This window comes from Neofelis nebulosa, chromosome 10 (assembly GCF_028018385.1).
Source record: "Neofelis nebulosa isolate mNeoNeb1 chromosome 10, mNeoNeb1.pri, whole genome shotgun sequence".
NCBI classification, from domain to species: Eukaryota; Metazoa; Chordata; class Mammalia; order Carnivora; family Felidae; genus Neofelis; species Neofelis nebulosa.
This window is the reverse complement of record NC_080791.1, coordinates 8348460-8370032: the sequence shown is the minus strand read 5'-3', so window position 1 is coordinate 8370032 and position 21573 is coordinate 8348460. Positions and strand designations below refer to the sequence as shown.

General features: G+C 43.9%; 1 protein-coding gene across 5 annotated transcripts in view; it reads right to left on the bottom strand.

Annotated features, from left to right (window-relative positions):
- Positions 1-2297: 2297 nt before the first annotated feature.
- The window catches only part of ZC3H12C (zinc finger CCCH-type containing 12C), an 84091-nt gene continuing 64815 nt past the window's right edge, over positions 2298-21573 (bottom strand). For all 5 annotated transcript variants that reach the window (XM_058686700.1, XM_058686701.1, XM_058686697.1 and 2 more), the window contains exons 3-6: positions 13166-13305; positions 7759-7993; positions 5805-5911; positions 2298-4646 (exon numbers count right to left, since the gene is read on the bottom strand). In XM_058686700.1, the coding sequence (XP_058542683.1) occupies positions 3250-4646; positions 5805-5911; positions 7759-7993; positions 13166-13305 (1879 nt within the window). In that variant the 3' untranslated portion in view covers positions 2298-3249. The remainder of the gene's footprint in view (positions 4647-5804; positions 5912-7758; positions 7994-13165; positions 13306-21573) is intronic.

The window sequence follows — 21573 nt, the reverse complement described above, 5'->3', positions numbered from 1 at the left end:
GAAAACCGCGCTTATTAGTTATATTACATATTCTCATAAAGGAAATTTCATAAAAGCACAAAGTTCAAGTTTCTACCAGTATCAAACATTTTATACTGGTGTGCATTTCATTCAATGTTGAGGTCAATGACAAACTCTATCAGGATACAGAGATCATCAACAGACTGAAAACTGACATTATCACGTGCAAGAAAGGAGGAAATACTGACGGCCAGTAACTGGCCAGCTGGGTGCTACTCCCTCTGTAGTAAGACACAGAGACAAGGAACCGGCTAATGACTGTGCAAAGTACCATCAACTGTCAGTTACTCGGGGCAGAAGATTCCAATCTGAATTCGTTCTCTTCTCTCAGCTGACCCCTTGGGGCAGTTTTCCTACTACCTCCCTCCCTTTCCAGTTATTTATTAGCAAGTCTGGTGAAAGACAGGATTAAGGTGAAAGTTTTGGCGACAATGAAGGTTTGGGATCAGCTACGGATTTAATTGAATGATGGATCCTTTTACTTATTGCTTTAGATCATCAAGAATTCGCTGTATCTAAAGTCTGCCAACCATCTCATTCTTAAGCTCTGAAAGCCACATGGGTGTCCAAACAAAACCAAAACAAAACAAAAAGGAGGGGGGGACAAATTGTCCTCTTAAGAAAACTGCTATTTCTCAACTCACAGTGAATTACACTGAAGGATTTCAGTGTGAGTCGTTCAGAGCTATTCACTTCAGGACAGGTGCTCACAAGCTACAACTACTTTTCCTTAATCTAGAAGCCAGGAAGCAATGACAGGCGGCTACAAACGGTGAGCAGGCCACGTAAAAAGTAGGACCTACATTTCACCGAAGACCTCATTTCAATAAATGCAGTAAAGTGTGGCAGAATCTTCAGCTAACGGAAATGCTAACACTAAGAAAATGGAAGCAAAACCTAGAATTTACAAACGCTTGCACGCTTAAGAGAAACAAAACAAAACAAAAAAGGCTTAGAACAGGACTACAGTAAAAGGTACTCCACACTCGTGACCCTATTTTTGGCACTCATTTAGCCTCTACACTGAAACTTGTTCTACAGATAGTTGACCGACGGAATCGAGGAGAACGGAGTCACGAGTGAGCAGGGTCGCGCTCAGACACCCCTCAGAATGGCAGGTGTGGCACCGTCCGTACGGTTTCCGGGCACAGACGGGAGCCACCCTCACCTCAAAAACAACAGCAATAATTATGTAGAACGCCACTTTCCTGAATTAAGTTTGCTGAACACGGTTCAGATTATTGGATATGTCAATATGCACAATGCCTTTTAGAAGCATTTACTGTGTACCCGATTCCTACTCGATGTGACACACAGTGTCACACAAGTAGTGAAAATGTTATCCTAGTCAAAGGTGCTCGGACGTTATTTTCAGGCAGCATTTTACCTTTATTTTTTTAAGTTCTCACTAGGTAAGTTTTAGGAGAAAGAAAATGCCAATAAGTGTATTTAATGTATTTTAATGTATTATATAAAACTAACACAGACACTTTTATTTACCTAAATTGTTACTTTTTATGCTCTACCCTATTCTAAACCTCAATTTTACTTTAAAATTTTGTATTTAAATAAGGGATAAAATGTTGCCCAAAAGTCTAATCATAGTTACACATTGGTGTGTTCACTAGATCTACAAATCAAAATAGTTCTTAGAGTTAAAAAGATACAATTTGTATCAACAGTAAAAGGTACTTTCTGGCTTTTCAGGGCTTTACTTCAAACTGTAGCATGTAGGGTAATCAGAACGACCAGGGCCTCGAGGCAGAGATCAGAGGAGTCTGTCACACGAAGAAAATTTCAGAGCCGGGAGGCAACAGTGGAGGTCGTGACAACCCCCCCCACCACCCCCCCGCCGTCAGCCCCCCGCGTGCGAGGTCCGCCCTTTAAAGACAAACATGAATTCGCATCTAGCAAAACCCATGACTTTGAAACCAGAAATATCCCTTACTAATACTAGAACAGACTTTAGTCTGTAGCTAAAACTACACTATTTGTGGCAAGAATCTGGCCTTAGTAATATAACAGGCCCCCCCCCCCAAAAAAAAACCTACCTTCAGGAAAATGGGAAATATACACTATCTTACAAACGTTTTAAGTTACCATTTACAAGTCCACCACCACCACCTCCCCTCTAGTGCAGTACCAGTCAGCTTTGCATATGCTCAACACACAACCCCCCCCCTCAGGCCAGCCTTGATAAATAGCGGGAAAGCTAAAGAGTATATTAAATATAAAAGTTGCATTGAGAATAATTAGATTCATTAAAAACAGGCAAGTATTGTGAAAGGGTCATTTTATCCAGTCTTGTTGTGCCCCCAAAAGAAAAAGACAAACACATGAAAAATACAGGTGAAGGAGGATCTGGGAATTCAATTCCGTTTCTACCGTCTAGAAGCACATCATAGCTGGGTCGCACAGCTCTACGCTGGAGCACACGCGGCTTTTGCCTTATTGGGTAAGAAAAATAGTAATAAAATGGAAACCATTCTTTCCATTGATTGCATCTGCTTTCCTTTAAATCAACCATATTAAATTAACTCATTACTTAACAGAAAAAAAAAAAACCGAACAAAACTAGAACAATGAAAAGTGCCATATTGTAAATCATTCTAATATATAGACGGTTACCCATTTCAACATAAACTGGTAACTTCCGTTTTGTTTCAAATATAAAGTCAGTGCGGTAGTATATCTTTGTTTCTATAAATAATGATTCTAGCACAAAGAAGCCCACTTTCCCCAAATAAAAATAACTTAAAAAGCTGTAAAAGATTCCAATGAAGCTTGGCTTGAAAAAATAGTCGGCTAGGGTCTAGTCAAATGTTCAACGTTCTGAAGGTATCGTAATTGCTCGCGATTGATAGACAAACACCAAGTTAAGAAAACACGAAACAAGGATAAAAAGTGCTGCATATAAACCCCTGATGCACCAAAGAGGAATATCAAAGATCACAGAGACATCTAAGAAATCAAACTGGAAAAATCTCCAGCCGAGGAGAGAGCTTTAAAAAGGAAATGTTAAAAAAAAAAGTTTCCATGTAAAGCAATCCCGTGATATTTCCACTAGGTGGGGCGATACATACAGATTCCATGATACAGTACTTCACAGAAATGGATACTATAGAACCTCCTTGCCGAGAAGGAGATCACATGTGCTATTGTAGCAAACCTCCCTCAGCGTTTGAGCTGAACAAAAAACTACTAAACACCACAAAGATGCATCGTCTCTCAATAACCCAGCTGGGACTTCTCCACCAAAATGGCTGCGGCGAGCTGCTGGGCGTCTGTCATGTGAGGGTTCCGTTTCATGACCGTCCTCACGAGGTCGGGCGGGAAGATGTTGCACAGGTTGACGTAGACCTTCTCCCGGCTGTCCTGGTACCTCGGGGGCTCCGCGGGCGGCCCGCAGTAGGGGACGCGCCAGGCGGGCTCCTGCTGCTCGGGGAGGCTCTGGAAGGTGAACTGCTCGTAGCAGGGCTGCGTGGAGCTGTCCGGCAAGGAGTAAGTCTGCCGGTAGCCGTACGCGTCCACCCCGTAGCCGGGCCGCTCCCAGCCCCCCGGCCCCTCCTGGTGCGAGTAAGGCTTCCGCTGGCGGGAGGGAGAGCCGTCGTAGAGCCGGGAGTCGGAGATGCTGTCTATCCGGGTGGCCACCAGGGCGCGCCCCAGGTGCGGCGCCTTGGAGTGGGCGGAGCCGGGCGGCGAGGGGTAGTCGCCGGGACAGCTGGCCCGGGCCCCGACGGCGGGGTGCTGCAGGTGCACGGCCAGGTGCGGGAGAGGCGCCTTGGGGTGGTACTTTGGTTCTTCGTGACTGTAACTCTGCACTCGGGTCACGGGGTCGTGGAAGTTCTGCAGGAAGGGCTGGGAATTAAGGCGGCTGTGCGGGTGCACGTGCTGACACTTGAGACTCTCTTCCAGCTGGGGGTCGGGAGAGCTGACGTACGGGCGGTCGCCGTAGCCCACGTACGAGTCGCCGCTCCCGCAGCTCACGCTCCCTTCGCTGCTGCAGTCGGAAGCCACGGAGCTCACCCTGTAGTCCGTGTCCAAGGAGAAACGGCGCTCGGGGCTGCGCGGGCCGGACACGCTCAGGTTCGAGTAGGCGTTCAGCATGGAGTAATACCCGATGTCCACAGGCGAGTCGCATTTGGGGTACTGTTCGTAAGGCATTGGCGTGCCGTGATTTTTGGTTGCCATCAACATCGGAGGATACTGCCCCTGTGGTCTTTGATCCTGAGGTGGGAAGTGAACTCCGGATGGAAGGCCGTTGCTTAAAGACGTAGCGCTTTGGGGTTTTGCAGTGGCAGTCGCCGGGATGCTAACTAAAGAAGGGACGGACCTGGTTTCCAATTTGTTTTTGGTGGGCAGCTTTTCCTCGAGGTCCTGGTAGACTTGAGTCCTGATGCTGGGGTCCGACTGCCTCTTGGGAGCGCCTCGTTTGACATCCGAGGCGCTGTCCGCTTTAGTGCTGCAGGGGACGCTGTTGCTTTTCACCAGCCCGCCTTCGTTCGCCGTTTTGGCTGCCGTGTTTCTGGACATGGCCCGGAGTTCGTCAGCCACCGACCGCTGCGGCTGACTGCCCCTCTCGGGATGGTAGTATTTGCACTTGTGGCCATAGGTGCACTTCTTCCCTGCGGACAGGAGAGCTAGTCAGGCAAAGGAGCACGCCGCCTGCCCCCGGCCCCTCAGCGTGGCGCTGCTGCTGGACCTCGGGTAAGAAACACAGGCGGCGCGTCGGTTCGCGGGGCCGCCCCTCTGCTCCTTACTTGGGAGAAGGGCCGCCTTTCAGTGCTTCCCGCCTCAGTCCTATCGAGTCGCTTCCAGAGTCCCCAACCCCCTCCCTCCCTGCCCATTCTCCTCGGGACGGCTTCCCCATCAGGCAGGACGTGGTTTCCAAGAGCAAACCACCCCGCGGGAATGTGATAAACCCAGGCCAGTCTGACGTGCACGTGGATGGAAGAAACTCCACGTTTTGAGCCGCCTGACGACTAACTTCACGTAGCACTGGCTGAGTTTTTGGAACCGTGTTTAAACTCTGGGAAGGGCATCTGCACTGAAGCCAAATAGGTCAAAATGATGAATTTTTCAGCGCTAACGCGTTTCCTCAAATTTAATTACAATCACAAGCACCACACACTATGCCGTCTGAAATTTAAAATATCAAAAAAAAATTTTTTTTAACGTTTATTTATTTTTGAGACAGAGCATGAACAGGGGAGGGTCAGAGAGAGAGAAAGAGAGGGAGACACAGAATCTGAAACAGGCTCCAGGCTCCGAGCTGTCAGCACAGAGCCCGACGCGGGGCTCGAACTCACAGACCGCGAGATCATGACCTGAGCCCAAGTGGGACGCTTAACCGCCTGAGCCACCCAGGCGCCCCTGAAATTTAAAATATTTTTATTAACAGGAGTTTAGCAACATACTGCGCACTAAAGGCGTATATTAGGGCACCTGAGCAGCTCAGTCGGTTAGATGTCCGACTCTTGATTTTGGTCCAGGTCATGATCTCAGGGTTGGTGAGACTGAGCCCCGCGTTGGGCTCTGCACTGACAGCACGGAGCCTGCTTGAGATTCTCTCCCCGTCCCTCTCCCTCTCATGCCCGGTCTCTCTCTCTCTCTCTCTTTCTCTCTTTCTCTCTCTCTCTGTCAAAAAAACCAAAAGAAAACAAAAAAACCACACACACACACACACACACACACACACACACACACACACACACACACACAAAACCTCCCCAAAAAGGCATAAATACTTATAAATGGACCATATGGTCCATTTGGACCATTACCATATGGACAAGGCTGCTTTTTGTGTTCAGGAACAATAGGTTTCTTCCTCAGAAAATTATCGAGGCTTGGGCCGTGTCTGCCAAGGGGGTCGTCTGGAGGCATGAACCTGTCAAGGACAGAATAGAAAAGATACCTAATTAGAAGGCTGATCATTTAATTCTAAAGACAGAAGGTGGACATTGATTCACTCTAAGGTATTTATAAAATTTTAATTTTAATTTATTGTCAAATTGGCTAACATACAGCGTATACGGTGTGCTCTTGGTTTTGGGGGTAGACTCCCGTGATTTGTCATTTACAATCCAATATTTTGATTCCACGTGTATGGGATAAAAAAAAATCAGTACACGAAACTTTTTTAATGAAAACAAAATGTGTCAAGCCAAATTTGTATTTGTTGTAATTCAAGTAAGTTTTGAGCCTTGCGTGTCCTCATTAATTCTTTCTTCCTGTCAGTCTTGGGATTTTGTAAGGGCTTCAGAAAATGACACCCTGAAGTTTTAGGAGGGCTTCATGACCCTCGACCTGGTGCGGTAGTAAGAGGGGAAGGTGGGGCGGATGATGGGAAGATGTGATACCCACCACACCCCGGTCCGTGTTCCATGCCCGATGCTGGGCGTACCCCCCTTTCTCTTCTTCCTGATCGTGACACCTTGAAGTATGAGCTCCATTTTGCAGATTAATACACTTTCCTAAGGAAGGTTTTTGACCTGAGTTCACATGGCACAGTCAGGGTTCCATGTTTAACCCCCCAGTCCATTCTCTTTGCCTCTTAGCGGAGACGGAAAAAATCTCATGGATGCAAGATTTCAGGGCACACACAGCACCACAAAAGGAAGTTACACCTCGAGAGTTGTGCTAATTATGTCACTGAAGTTCAAATGAGCCAAGCAGTTACCCATAATATGTGAATAATGTCGTATGAGCTCTTAAGAGAGCGTCCACGTGGCCGGGTAAGAACACTTAGCGGATATGTGTTTACTATTAGCCAAACCAATATGGCAAAATTATTAAAAATAGAAGAGGTGCTCAATCCTGTAACCTTAATACAATTATTTTCCCCTTATGTGTTCCATTTTAGTTGTTTCTGTATGCAAACACATCTCACAAACACAAATACAATTTTGTGCTTTGTCTTCTTAACAAATATATTTCCGTTCCTTAAGAGTCTCCGTAATCACAATGCTGAAGGGCTGAAGAATATTCCACAGGATGGAATATTCCAGCGACTGAACTGGTTGCTCTGTTGTACCTTTAGCTGCCTCTGAATTCTTGGGTTTATAAATACAGAAATGAGCATCTCTGGTCTTTTTCCCCTCAGTATGTAGATTCCAAGAAATGAGATGATTGAGTTGAGAGGGTGTACGTATTTTCAAGGCTTCTGCTAACCAAACCGAATTGCCTATCAGTTTCACTACATGTTTAACAGCATAAAGCACGTGCAAAAATATTTTTGTGAATTAAATGGGCAAAAACTATGTTCTTGATAGATTTGGTTTGCATTTTTGATTATCAACAGGTGAACTTTCCCCACATATTTGTAAATATTTCTCAGGAGAATTGCTTTTATGTCATCTGTCCGTTTATCAACTTAATCATGCATTTAACAAATATATTTGAAAAATAATTAAGCTATCAATGCTTTAAGTAGATTTTGGAAGGCAGTGTTTTGGAGGTCAATATGTTCGAGATCTGCTTTCTCTGAAGATGGACACTGTCCCTGTCAGTGATGACAGACTTGCTCTGTGCGTGTTTTACAGGGCACGACCTGTTGCTCACACACGGCCTCCAGAGGCAGGACTCCGCGGTTTTCCTGACTCCCACTGAGGATTAGAGGGGAAATTGGGGGGTGGGGTGGGGTGGGGGGGCGCTCCAGGAGCGGCTGCCAGGGTAGTGTGTTTTCAGGGAATTTCAGGGAAGCAGGATCACCGGTAAGGGAAGGGTCTTGCTTACTTGTCATTGACAAATGAGTACATTAACAACCGCTCATCAATGAACTTCTTCCACTCTGGTTTTTCATTGGCCAGGTCCCTGTAGTTGTCATTGGACACGATGACCCCGTCGGACTCGAAAGCCAGCTTCACGATGAACCTGTCGTCATAGCACACCACTCGCCTCCCCTGCACTCGCCTGGAGGGCGTGAACACCAGGATCTTCTCCTTCTCTAATTTGCGCAGGATTTCTTGATCTGCAGGAACAATCAGGGTGAGATTTCAGGAATCAGCACGTACCTAACACACAGGGCTATTTTTGTGCAACGTGAGCTTTTAAAATAGGAAATGGATTTATGTAATCATTAAAAAAAATTTTTTTAACGTTTATTTTTGAGACAGAGACAGAGTATGAGTGGGGGAGGGACAGAGAGACGGAGACACAGAATCGGAAGCAGGCTCCAGGCTCTGAGCTGTCAGCAAAGAGCCCGATGCAAGGCTTGAACCCAAGAATTGTGAGACCATGACCTGAGGTCGGACACTCAGCTGAGCCATCCGGGTGCCCCGTAAGTCCTCACTTAATTAGGATACTCTGCACTGTGTGGACAGAACTTACTTGTATCTCCCTGTATTTGTCCCTCAGGGTTGCAAGGCTTGAAAAAGAGCCCAAAAAAGTGAGCTTAAAACGGTTTAAAACTTGGAAAGAATAAAGCTTAATGAGAATGTGCTGGGCTGTCTGCTACTACAGAAGGTTTTGCTGGAGAGCTGGGGCCCCAGGCTGTGGCAGGCACTTGGCTTCTCTCACACTCGCGCTACCCGCTATTCTGACAAAGCAGCTCTGCAACCGAGTCCCCCCCGCCCCGGCCCTGCCCCCCACAAGTCTGTTGGTTTGTAGTTTTGTCTTCTAAGCAGTGGGACTAAGTGGGACAGTCTCAGAAGCTTTAGAAGTAGCAGAGGCAGCAAGGGGGAGGGTCTCAGGCAGAAGGCTCACAGAGGAGGCAAGAGTCAGAGCTGTGGTTACAGATGTGGCCATTACATGTCTCGCGTCTTTTCCTGTGAAACGTGTGGCAACAAATGACGACAGCCTGACAGGGGCTGGACTGAATGAGAAGAGATCAGAAGTGATTCCAGGGGAGGGGCACCCGGGGGGGCTCAGTCAGTTAAGTGACGGACTTCGGCTCTGGTCATGATCTCACGGTTCGTGAGTTTGAGCCCCGTGTCAGGCTCTGAGCTGGAGCCTGCTTCAGATTCTGTGTCTCCCTCTTTCTCTCTCTGCCCCTCCCCGGCTGGCACTGTTTCTCTCTCTCCTCTCAAAAATAAACATAAAAAAAAAAAAGGATTTTAGGGGAGAGCTGCCATAGAAAAAGAAAAGGTAGAGGAAGGCTCCCAATGTCTTGTGTTGGAACATTCTTACGGCCCTTTGTAATGGACCCGTGTAGTGGTGTTTTTTTTTTTTTTTTTTTTTTAAAAAGGTGCCAGAGTTCATATTGTGATTCGTGATAAAGATTCTCCCCCAACCATCCCTTCTTTCTACTTTTGCTCTCACACTTCGTGTCTTCCCACCATTGTTTATACTGGCACAGAGTCATGAGGTCATGACTTTTTTTTTTTTTTTTTTTAAGGCAGCTTCTCCATGTTTATTAACTGGAATGACTAATTAAAAAAAAAAAAATCGCTCTCTCCAGCGACTGATCACGGCTGTGCTATGATACCATGCTACGGTATGTGAAGCATCAGCCACCACCAGCATTAAGAAGGACCTCTCTTCGGGAAGCCATCAGTCACCGGAGGAACATGCAAACCAAGTAAGCAAAGGCTGGAATTGCCACAACAGAAGGATGAGCAGGGGACCCGGGAGGAGGGAACACAAGAGCCATTAGGGGCTGCTGGCTCTGACGGTGGCATACGGATTTCAATGACGTTCCTGACATGAGATCACCGAGACCAGAACGTTGGTGTAGAAAAGCAGCAGAATAGAAGTGGTGGAAACGGGGGTGTTATCATCAGCAAGTAAATCTCAGGTTCTGGCACTTTCTGTATCCGGCAGTCATATCTTATTGAGCCGGAGAGGCAGTCGGTCGGGTGGGAGAAGTCAGTGAGTCAGTGAGTTGTCATGTGGAAAAGCACTTAGCACAGTGCCTGGCGAGTTCTCAATAAACACCGTTCTTCAACTTAATTTTAAGAGATAAAAATCGCAGAAAACCAATACAAAATCAGAAGCCTGGTGTCAACTATAGGATTTATCCTACTCTAATTATTTGTGCTTCCCTGATAAAAGAGACGTGGTGCCTGCCCTCAGAACGTTTATGGCCATGGCCTTCGGCACGGTAGCAGATACTCCGTAAGCGTCTGCAGAATGAAGACATGAGATACTCTAGAGATGGATATTCTGGGGTCCTCCAGGTTCCTGACTGTGTTCATCAATAACCCATGGTACTTTATCTGTGGGAGTGTTTCCTCATACGTGGTATGCCACGAAGCGACTGAAGAAACAAGTGTGGTGGCCTAACAGTCATCTTGCTTAATCTGCTTTTTCTGTAATAGCTAATGAGGTAAAAAGGACACTGATTAGGAAAAGAAATCCGACCTTAAATAAATATGGGTTCAGTATGGTTAGTAAGTTTAAGTGGCTCTCAGATTCCTCACACAGTCCCTGATACGTAGCTTGGTGCCTGGGAAGTTAAGTCTTAACTTGCCGGAAGGCTGGCAGACACACCAGTCTGAATCTTCAGGTGACACGTTGCAAGATGTGTCATGTTTTTAAGACGGTGAAAAAATAACGGACTGTTTACCAGGTATGACCTGGTTACAGGTTTTCGTTAGAACGATGTCCCTGAGGGAGAAAACCCCTAACGACCTTTAAGCGACCCCTGAACAGCACAGGACTTAGGGTACTTGCTGACCCCAGACGCGGTCGAAAATCCACATAACCTTGGACTCCCTCAAACATGACTACTGTAGGCCAGTCGACACGTATTTTCTTTGTTGTGTGTATTATACACTGTATTCTTCAAGTAAGCCACAGTGAAGACGGTCCCGTGAGAATTACAAGACCGTATTGTAAAAGGTCGGCTTCGGAGTGGACCGGCGCAGCTCAAACCGTGCTGGTCAAGGGCCCACCGTAGTTGCGTGCATTTTACAAAGTCAGCCGCAGCCTGAGGGTTCCAGAGGCTTGGCAGGCTGGCCTCTTAAACCCAGCCACTCTCCCCCTCCCTGTGATCATTTCCCCTTCTTCTTGGGCTCATGTTCCTTTCGTGCTCAAGCTTTCCAGGCATTGACATGTTTCAATATGTTTTCTTTTTCCATTTAGCTTTCCCCCGATCACTGAAGTATTACAAGTTCCTTGAGCAAAATGAGGAAAGGTAAAGAGAAATACTAAGAAGTGGGGAGAAACAAAACCTCACGACGTCATGACGCAGAGTCAATTACCGTTAACACTTCGGCTAGTCGTTTTCTGGTTATTGTGTCCTCTCCATCGGTGATCTACGTACACACATGCATGTGTATATGTGCATATGTACACGCACACAGTAATAAATCCTTTCACGTAAAAGACCACTTCCTCGGATCGTTAGAAGTTCTGCCCAAATACTCGCATACTCTGACTCCCTGAACCGTTCTAACGAAGGTAGGGTTTATTTCTATTTTTTTTTCTACTACAAGTAACTTTGTGGTTGTAAATCTTTGCTTGTAACTCTGCTTATCTTCTGTGGACTTATTCCTGGAAGGGGAAATAGTACATCTGAGAGTATTAATATTTTAAGACCAAACTGCTTTTTAGAAAAGTTGTCACAAATTCCGTTTCCACAGCAGTGAGGGAACAGCTCCCGTCGGGCACTGAGTCTGACCAGTGTTTCAATCTCTGCCAATTGGCTGGCTGAAAAATAAGAGTCGTTTGAGGTTGCCCTTCTTTAACGACGAATGTGGCTGAACTTTTTCCTCTTATGGGGCACTTGAATTCTTTTGTGAGCAGACTATTCCCACCACATTACCATTTCTGGGAGGGCTCTGCATTGATTTTACCAATGTGTGTGAGCTCTTGATGTGTTAAGGACATAAGTTCTTTATTTGTTGTACTTTTTTCCCCTTAAACACGGTAACTTTTCTTATTTGCCTCAGAAGATTTCCCAAAACATGCAAGTTTAAATTTTTTTTTTTTAAAAAATTTTTTTTTTTCAACGTTTTTTATTTATTTTTGGGACAGAGAGAGACAGAGCATGAACGGGGGAGGGGCAGAGAGAGAGAGGGAGACACAGAATCGGAAACAGGCTCCAGGCTCTGAGCCATCAGCTCAGAGCCTGACGCGGGGCTCGAACTCACGGACCGCGAGATCGTGACCTGGCTGAAGTCGGACGCTTAACCGACTGCGCCACCCAGGCGCCCCTGCAAGTTTAAATTTTAATGCAAGTACGTGTCATTTCCTTCCTATTGTCTTCTAAAAATGTTACATTTAGAAAGGTCTTCCCAGCCACTCGGAGACGATAGTGTTGTGAAAATTCTTCAACCGTCTGGAGTTTACTGTCACATGGTATAAGAGAAGGATCTAAATATGTATATTTTCCCCAAGAGTTATCCAATGTCTTGGTGCCCCTGGTTGAATTTATGGCACCTTCTTCCCTTGACAGTTTATACACAGCAGGATCTCATTCCACAGCTCTGGACTCCTCCATGTCTTGTCTATCTGTTCTTAGGCTAGATTAATAATGGTTTCATGATTACAGATAAAATTAGAGTCTTTAATCTTCCCTTCAGGTATGTGGTATGTGGTCTCTCTGTTTTTGATTTGAAAATGTCGTTTTCTTCACACAGGCTCTTTAGATTTTGTTCATGTTGGAGGTGAAGAGAGGGGTAAGAAGGGTTGTACGTGGACAGAGAATCACTTGAGCAAAATGTTCAACAGTCATTGACAGTTTTTGCCTGAAACTCACACATTTAAAAATTACAAAACAGTGCGAAATACAGATACTTTATTGAGATCAAGTCGTTTCCTTCTACTTGACCCCAGAGAGCATACCTCCAGGGTGTTACAGGTCTGTTTTGACCAGGCACTAATTTCATACAGCAGATGAGAAAACGGAGGTCCAAAGATGTTCATTCAGCATGATGCTCCCGGTCAATGGCTGGTAAGTATGTGGCAAAGCCAGAATTTTAAAGGTCAAAATTTCACAGAATTTGCAGTAAAAAGCTTCCAAGTTAAAAACAAAACCCCAAACCCAAATAACTGGCTATGGAGCAAGGATTGCTGTTTTCTTAACATAATCAGATAGCTTGTAAACTCACCGGCAACTCTGAGGTGTCACCCAAGAGTGTGGCGGTCACACGCACTGAGGAACCAGAAACAGATGAGCGTCTCAGTGAAACACCTGATAGTGCCCGACACCTGCACAGGTGTGTGTGGAAGCTACAAGCCAACAGCAAACGGGGCTTACCTGTGATAAGAGCATCAGGTCGGGATTGCTCTTTCCTCCAAGCGGGAACAAAAACTGTAATATCTTTGTGGCCTCTTTCCAAAAACCAATCCACTGCCAATTTTATTCCCCGGCAGGAAAAGACTTCTTTGTTTCCATGGCTGAAACATTATTGGAGAACACGTTAAGACACAACAAAATCTAAATTTACAACTTCATTCAAATTTGTAAATAGAAATGATTCCCTAATGACAAGAGTAATGCATTTCAAATTGAAGATGGAGTTGTATAGCTCAGAGAAACATTAAGGTAAACTGAAAAGCTGAAAATCTGTGAGAAAGAAATAGGAAAATTGAGATTAATTGGTGGAGAATAAAAAAAAAAGTTTTTAAATGTCAGTTGTAAAGGTTAACTAGTCTGAAAGTTACAAGCTCTTTTAAATCAGGACAGGAAAAAGGGAAGACTTCACCACCACAGCAAGCATTTCAGTCAAATGTAAAAAGAAGCCACACAGAATAATATCTATAAACGGAAAATCACGCTTACAATGCTTAATCTCCTACAAGAGACACTTCCCGTGTTCTTCAATGAAAAGACACCTGGTTTCTGTTTAACACTATTGTGCCCGACAAGGCTTAATGATGACAAAAGGGCATTCAAAATTGGATTAAGCAGTCTTAGTGCCTAAAAGAAAATGCTCAAATAAAAGTGCAGTCACTCAATAAATACTTATCTAGCACCAGGCTCTGCCTGTGCATTTTAATCTAATAATTCAAAAATAACATTGATACAGTTTTTAAAACTTTGAATGTAATGATTGTTTTTTTGTTTTTGTTTTTTGTTTTTTTTTTTTGCAGCTTGAGCTCCATAATGGAGACAAATATTCTTTACTTCTTGGTGCTAAGGAGGGGGTGAATCAAGTAAGGTAAGTAAATGCTCTGTTCATTTTTAGCACAAACTGAACTTTAGGTGTATTAATATATTCTCGTAGACTCCTCCGAGGAAGTACTAGAACCATCTATATCATCCTTTTAAGGATAAAACAGAGATAGACCGACCTGCTCTGTAGATACTGAAGGCTGGAGATGCAAACTGCAGTGTTAACACTCCATGTTCCAAAAACTGGGCTGGGGCAAGGTTAGGGACAGAATCAGAGGCAGTAAAGTTTCAGAGAAAGGGATACAGGAAGCGGGAGTCTGAGGTCCTATTTCCTAGGTAAGAAGGGCTACACGATGGTCCTGCCGATGCTCCAGCAAAGGACAAAGTGATGTTGAGTTTCATAGAATATACTGAAATCAGTCTTTTGAAAAGCTATAGGAAAGAATGGGATCATCTCTTAAGAGACTATATATACCGTTCCTAAATACAAACACTTGCTAAAAACTGACCGTATTTTTATTTTTTATTAATGCTTTGAAATCTAAGTGTGTTGTACTTTGCTAGTCCCAAATGACACCTGGTTTACTGAAGCTTGTGCATTTTACTGCTTCTGGCTCTAGATGAGCATTTACTCCCTGGTGACTTCACTTGGGAAGGGAAATGGTCACATTTTACTGCAGAAATAGAAGATTCTATCTTCTAATTAAAGAAAGTTCACAAAATGTGTGGCAACAGCAAATCATTTACAGTCACAGAACAGAGATTCTCCAGATGCTTCAAAGGGGTATCAGGCCCCGCAATCCTGATGGTAAAGGTTGTTGTCTTCTCCTTGTCCCACAACCCCCGTTGCCATCTGACTGGCCCAAGGCAGGAGGGGACCACACTGTGAATGATGCACAAAGACATAAAGAAAGCCTGGTTTCTGAGCAGAAAGACCTGCACCTATCTTTCGGACCTTGTTATTTCAGAAAAAATACTTCCCCCATTTTAAGAAACTGTAGTCAAGTTTTCTGTTAGTTGTAGCTAAGGACAACCTTGTCTGCTTTTTTAGTTGTACCATAAACTAAAGAAAACTTGGAAAGCTCTTTTAATGTATAAAAACAGAGGGATAAACAAGTTATTAAATAATAGTAAAAATGAATTCACAAAAACGAACAGTAAAAACGAATTTAGGATAGGAAGCTATCCTAATTGTGAACTGAGTAATGGAAATGATGAACGGATTACTAGAAGAAAAAATAGTAATTGAACGATGAAGCAGAAAACATTTAGTAAGAATATAGATGACTGGATCCATGACAAGCTTGATCTCATGGACATGCACAAGACCCTGCAGAGAATAAGAGAACCACGTGGAAGATTTATAAAATTGGCTATGTACTATGCCACCAAACAGTTTTCCACAGACAGGACTGTATCCTACAGACAATATTCTTTTACAACATGTTATTACACTGAAGATGCAAGGTTGTAGTTAAAAAATTTGTACTGTTATACAGTAGCAAGCCAATTTAAAGTTTTAATTAACAAAAATCCCATTTGTAAAAGTAACAAAAACTAAAGTCTAAGGAGGAAAAAGAGAGGCAAGAGTTTTATAGAGAAAACAAAAAGAGAAAGCCTATAATGAAGGCATAAGACAAGACCTGGGGGCACCTGGGTGGCTAGGTCGGTTAAGTGTCGGACATGGGCTCAGGGGATGATCTCATGGTTCTCGAGTTCAAGCCCCGTGTCGGGCTCTGTGCTGACAGCTAGGAGCCTGCTTCAGATTCTGTGTCTCCCTCTCTCTCTGCCCCTCCCCTGCTCAAGCTCTCTCTCAAAAATAAATGTTAAACAAAGGGAAGACATGAATGAAAGGAACAATATACCATTTTCATGGATGGCAAGACTCACTTTATGTAGACAACAATTCTCAAATGAATCTGCAAGCTCACTGAAATTCCAATAAAAGCCCTCCAAAGGATTTTTAGGGAACTTGAGAAGCTCATCCTAAAATTGCTATGGGAGAAGAAAAAGGCCAAGAATATTAAAGAACAAAACGGGAGGAACTTCACCACTAACGATCAATATGTAGCATAAAACTAGTAATACCCAGTCAAGGTTATATTGATACGGGCAAAGATTAAAAAAAACATGTAACAAAATCAAGCTGAAGGTGAGACTTGTGTATAAATGACATGAGAAATTAATTTGAAGATGGACCATTTAACAAATGGCACTAGAACTGGGAGTTTATATGGAAACCATAAAATTATATTTTTTAGCTCTTACCATAGACAAAAATAAGCTATATATCAAAGATTCAAATATGAAAAATACTATAAAACTTTGAAAGAAATTACAGGATACACTGACATTACGATGGGGAAATACTTCTTAAAGATGACATACAACTGTGCGTTATCAAGGAAAAGATGGATAGACTTGGGTACATAAGACTTTTTATGTAAAAGCATGAACAAAAATGCATATGCATAAACAGGCCATAGATTAGAACAAGATATGTGCAACATACAGAGCCAAAAAAAAAAAAAAAGCTAGGACTCAGATTATGTAAAGTATTCCTATACATTGAGAATAACCATTTTTTTAGGGCAAAAGATATGAACAGTGAATTCACAGAAGAGGAAACCCAAATGACCAACGAACATATGAAAAGATGCTCAATAGTGAAGAAATGCAAATTAAAGCCAAAAATGAGACACCACTTCACACCCATCAGATTGGAAAAAATAAAGTCTGCAAACACCAGATGTTGCCAAGGATGTGTGAAAGTAGGAACTCATACATTACAGGTGGGAGTGTAAATTGGTACAACTATTCAGGAGAACAATTTGGCAATACTTGGTAAAGTTGAAGGCGTGCTTTTCCTAAAACATAGTAGTTCCATCTCCAGGTATAGTAACACCCCACACTAATGTGAAATCATATTTAATGCAATTAGCAATTGGCTCTCATGCTTGACCCAGATCAGAGCTCACGTGGGGGCAGGGAGAGGCAGTCCAAGTGCTGATGTGAACAGTGGGTCTCCCAGCCTCTGGCCCTTTTCTCAGCCGGTCGTCTCCTGATCAGAACAAAGAAATGAATGCTAACCACGAAATCCCTGGAATGGTGGCTGTTGTCTTGGAAGTACCTTCCAGCCCCCAAGGCCCAGAGTCATCCCCAGAATTATTAAAAGCCCAAGCAGAGAACGACTCGGTGGTTCCCAAGTGCAGATGGGACTTGTACAGACTAGGAGAGCTTCAGGAGACTGAACTTAAGGTAACCTTCCTGAGGCTTGTTGAAGGATGTGACTAATCGCAGGTGCTGGATACAACAGAAAGGGCAACTGTAGGAGGTTCTGATAAGGAATTAGAAAAACAGAGTAAGCCTGATGAAAAAATATATGCAAAACAGGACGTCAGAGCAAGCACAATGTAGCTACTAGGGCAAATGAACTATCTGTTGAATGTTTACCAGAAGAAAGTAGGATGATGTTTAAGAACTGAAGCTTTAATTCCATATAAATAGAGAAGACTCATTACAGTCTGTAGTCATTTATGGGCTATGTCTGCATGCATTTTCTCTGTAATAAAAATAGCTAATTCTATATTTATGAATTGGCATATTCCATTGGGCCTTGATTTTTTTTTTTTGTTTCAACAATTTGGCAATAAACATGGCATACCTCAAGAGAGTCTTTGTAATGCTGAATTTGTTGGAACATTTGTGGCCACCTGTGATTACATAAGAGAGCCTGAGTGTTTGACAGAAGGTGTCCTTTTGACTCAGTTCGACTGGGTTCCCAGGGAGAATCTGAAACTCTTACTGCAAATTCTGAATTACTACTGAGCAAAACGTGTAATACAGGCTCAAAGTTCACAGGTGATTCACCAGTACCCGGGGCCTACCAGCAGGTGTCTTTCTTAAAAGGCTTATTTTACTCTGTCATGTTTGGAATCAGCATGCTTATAAAAATCCTGCTTTGCAGTGGCCACAGAAAGGCTCAGATGAAGTAGAGAAATTGGTATATTTATAAGGATTTTTAGAAAAACCTTACTGAAAATAATAAAAGGAGTATTGGTATCTCTGAACATCAGGAAATTAATGAAAAGATGAACTGGGACAGCCATAAAGAATGAATAAGAAACCCAAGGCTCCTTTCTCCTAGTTCTCAAAGCCTTCTCTGCTGTTCCTCCTTTCCCCTCTTTGTCTGGAACTGAGAAGAAGGAGACAACTTTTTGGATGGATACTTCGCAGTGGCTTCAGGGTCTGAGGATAACTTCCCTCTGGAAGAAGGAAAATTGCTGGCCTTACCCAAATGTTCTGATGTGAACTCTACCTCCAAGATCCCCTACATTCATCATGTAAAACACAGGGCAGCAGAAATGATGAAGAGGAAGGAACAAGGAGTCTTGTGAACTGGGGTAAGATAAAGTATCCGGCTGGCAAACGGTTGCCCTGATAACTAGAAAGAAAGGGGAGACAGGAGTCAGGCTACCAAACAGTAAGATGAAACTGGCTGGAGAGCCATACAAAGCAACTTTTCATCTCAACATGGGGAAGATCAGCCTTCTCCCTTCGGAGCTGCAAGGACTCAAGGGTGTTAAGAAGTTACCCAGCACTGCTGGGTGGATCAGACAGGGAAAGAGCCCAGGTGCCCTTTTCATGGCTGACATTCTCCATCTTCACTTACTTTCCCCTGCTCTGCAGATACGTGCAGACATGTACCAAAGTCCTCTACAGCAGGTCTTCAGTCCTACAGCCCTCTGCGGGAAGACGGATACTGGCTGCCTGCCTGGGGTGGTGACCCTGCACGGCTCTGCTTGACGCATGGAACAGGAATGACGGGGGCTAAACATGAACCCCCCCTCCCCCCCACAACCGAATGCCTTGGCCTCGGGCATCTCCGACAATGCAGGCTGTTCCTGAAGCCTCACACACCTGCTGGGAGGCACTGCTGGTGGCAGTCTTTGAAATCTTTCTGAAAAGGTGACCTGGAAGAAGCCGTGGGGCTGCGGCTGGATGAGTCTTCCACCCGTTTTCATCTGTGATTCACAGATGCATTTTCCAGACCCATGGGCATGGATTCAGGGGCAGATCAGAAGACACCCTTAACCCTCTTCGCTTTTTTGGTTACCTTGTTACTGAAATGCAGGCACAGGTAAGAGACAAAGTTCTTGGGTGATAAGGATATATACACTTCCTCACATACTGGCGTCGGGAAATGATGGAGAAAGGTGGAGGCAGAAAATCAGACACATAGGTCAGTGGAACAGAACAGAGAACCCAGAAACGGACCTTGTCAACTAATCTTTGACAAGGCAGGAAAGAATATCCAATGGAATAAAGACAGTCTCTTCAGCAAGTGGTGCTGGGAACACTGGACAGCGACATGAAGAATGAGCCTGGACCACTTTCTTATACCATACACAAAAAAAACCCTCAAAATGGATGAAAGACCTCAATATAAGACAGGAAGCCATCAAGATCCTCGAGGAGAAAGCAGGCAAAAACCTCTTTGATCTTGGTGGCAGCAACTTTTTACTCAGCACGTCTCCAGAGGCAAGGGAAATAAAAGCAAAAATGAACTACTGGGACCTCATCAAAATAAAAAGCTTCTGTACAGCAAAGGAAACAATCAGCAAAACTAAAAGGCAACCGACAGAATGGGAGAAGATATTTGCAAATGACATATCAGATACAGGGTTAGTATCTGAAATCTATAAAGAACTTATCAAACTCAACACCCAGAAAACAAATAATCCAGTGAAGAAATGGGCGAAAGACGCGAATAGACACTTCTCCAAAGAAGACATCCAGATGGCCAACTGACACATGAAAAAATGCTCCACATCACTCATCATCAGGGTTACACAGATCAAAACCAATGAAATACCACCTCACACCTCTCAGAATGGCTAACATTAACAACTCAGGCAACAACAGATATTGGCAAGGATGTGGAGAGAGAGGATCTCTTTTGCACTGCTGGTGGGAATGCAAGCTGGTGCAGCCACTCTGGAAAACAGTATGGAGGTTCCTCAAAAGAAATTGAAAATAGAACTACCCTATGACCCAGCAACTGAACTATTACGCATTTATCCAAGGGATACAGGTATGCTGTTTGAAAGGGGAACATGTGCCCCAATGTTTATAGCAGCACTATCAACAACAGCCAAAGTATGGAAAGAGCCCAAATGTTCATCCATGGATGAATGGATAAAGAAGATGTGGTGTATGTGTATGTATACATATATACACATATACATACCTACATGTATATATACATACATATATACATATACATACACACACAATGGAGTATTACTCAGCAATCAAAAAGAATGAAATCTTGCCATTTGCAACTATGTGGATGGAACCAGGGGGTATTATGCTAAGCCAAATTAGAGAAAGACAAATATCATATGACTTCACTCATATGAGGACTTTAAGACACAGAACAGGTGAACATAAGGGAAGCAAAAATAATATAAAAACAGGGAGGGGGACAAAGCATAAGAGACAAATATGGAGAACAAACAGAGGGTTACTGGAGGGGGGATGGGCTAAATGGGGAAGGGGCATTAAGGAATCTACTCCTGAAATCATTGTTGCACTATAGGCTAACTAATCTGGATGTAAATTAAAAAAAAAATTAAAAAATAAAAATAGAAAAGAAACATGTCTTTATCCAACCTTAACCTTTCCCTGTCCTTGCTCGTGTCTGCAATTTGTATGGACTTTTCCTGTTTCACCCAGGCCCAGAAACACACACGATGGGGGGTATACCTAGACACCTGTCCACTTGCTCTTTCACCTGTGAGGATCCTGAGCAGCACGTGTCCCTCTGGTGTCCCCCAATGCCATTAATCTGTGGGGAAGAGACCTGCTGTATAGTATTAAGGGCTGCCATGTTCTGTACTACAGGCAGAGTATTTTGAAAGTTGGAAGCCCCCGAGAGACCAGGCACCTGACTTAGTAGATACTTGGGGAGTGTCTGCCAGGCTGTGGGCAGAGTTTGAAGAAGACAGGCTTTGTAACATCAGTGGCAACTACTAAGCCTCAATTTAATAAGCCACAAGCTGCAGATTTCTTAGTCACTGCAACTTCCCCGACAGCTCTGTGTAATTCACTGTAGAGATCACTTTGCAGACCCAACAGCAGAGAAGGATACTAAGTTCGGGCCCAGGTGACGGAGGCCCAGAGACTTCTGTGGAGGGACTCTGACTCACAGACACGAGCAACCCCCTGTGAACTGGACCCTGGAACCCAAGGGGAGCTAAAATAGATGCAGATCATCTTGGCATATTCTTCCTAAGACTGGCACTGTCCTAACTTTTCACTCGTAAATTCACGGTCTCCATATCTAACAGAACTATCTTTATTCATATGTACCTCTGTAACAAATTTGAAAAGTACACAGTTTGGTCTTCAACAGGACAATTCCATAAACACTCGAAATAACATGACTTGCTATGTAACACCACCACATACGCTTCTCAATGGAGAATTATAGTATACTTCTTGATGTGTCTTTAGATTAGTCACCTCTGATGATTAAAGGGCTATAA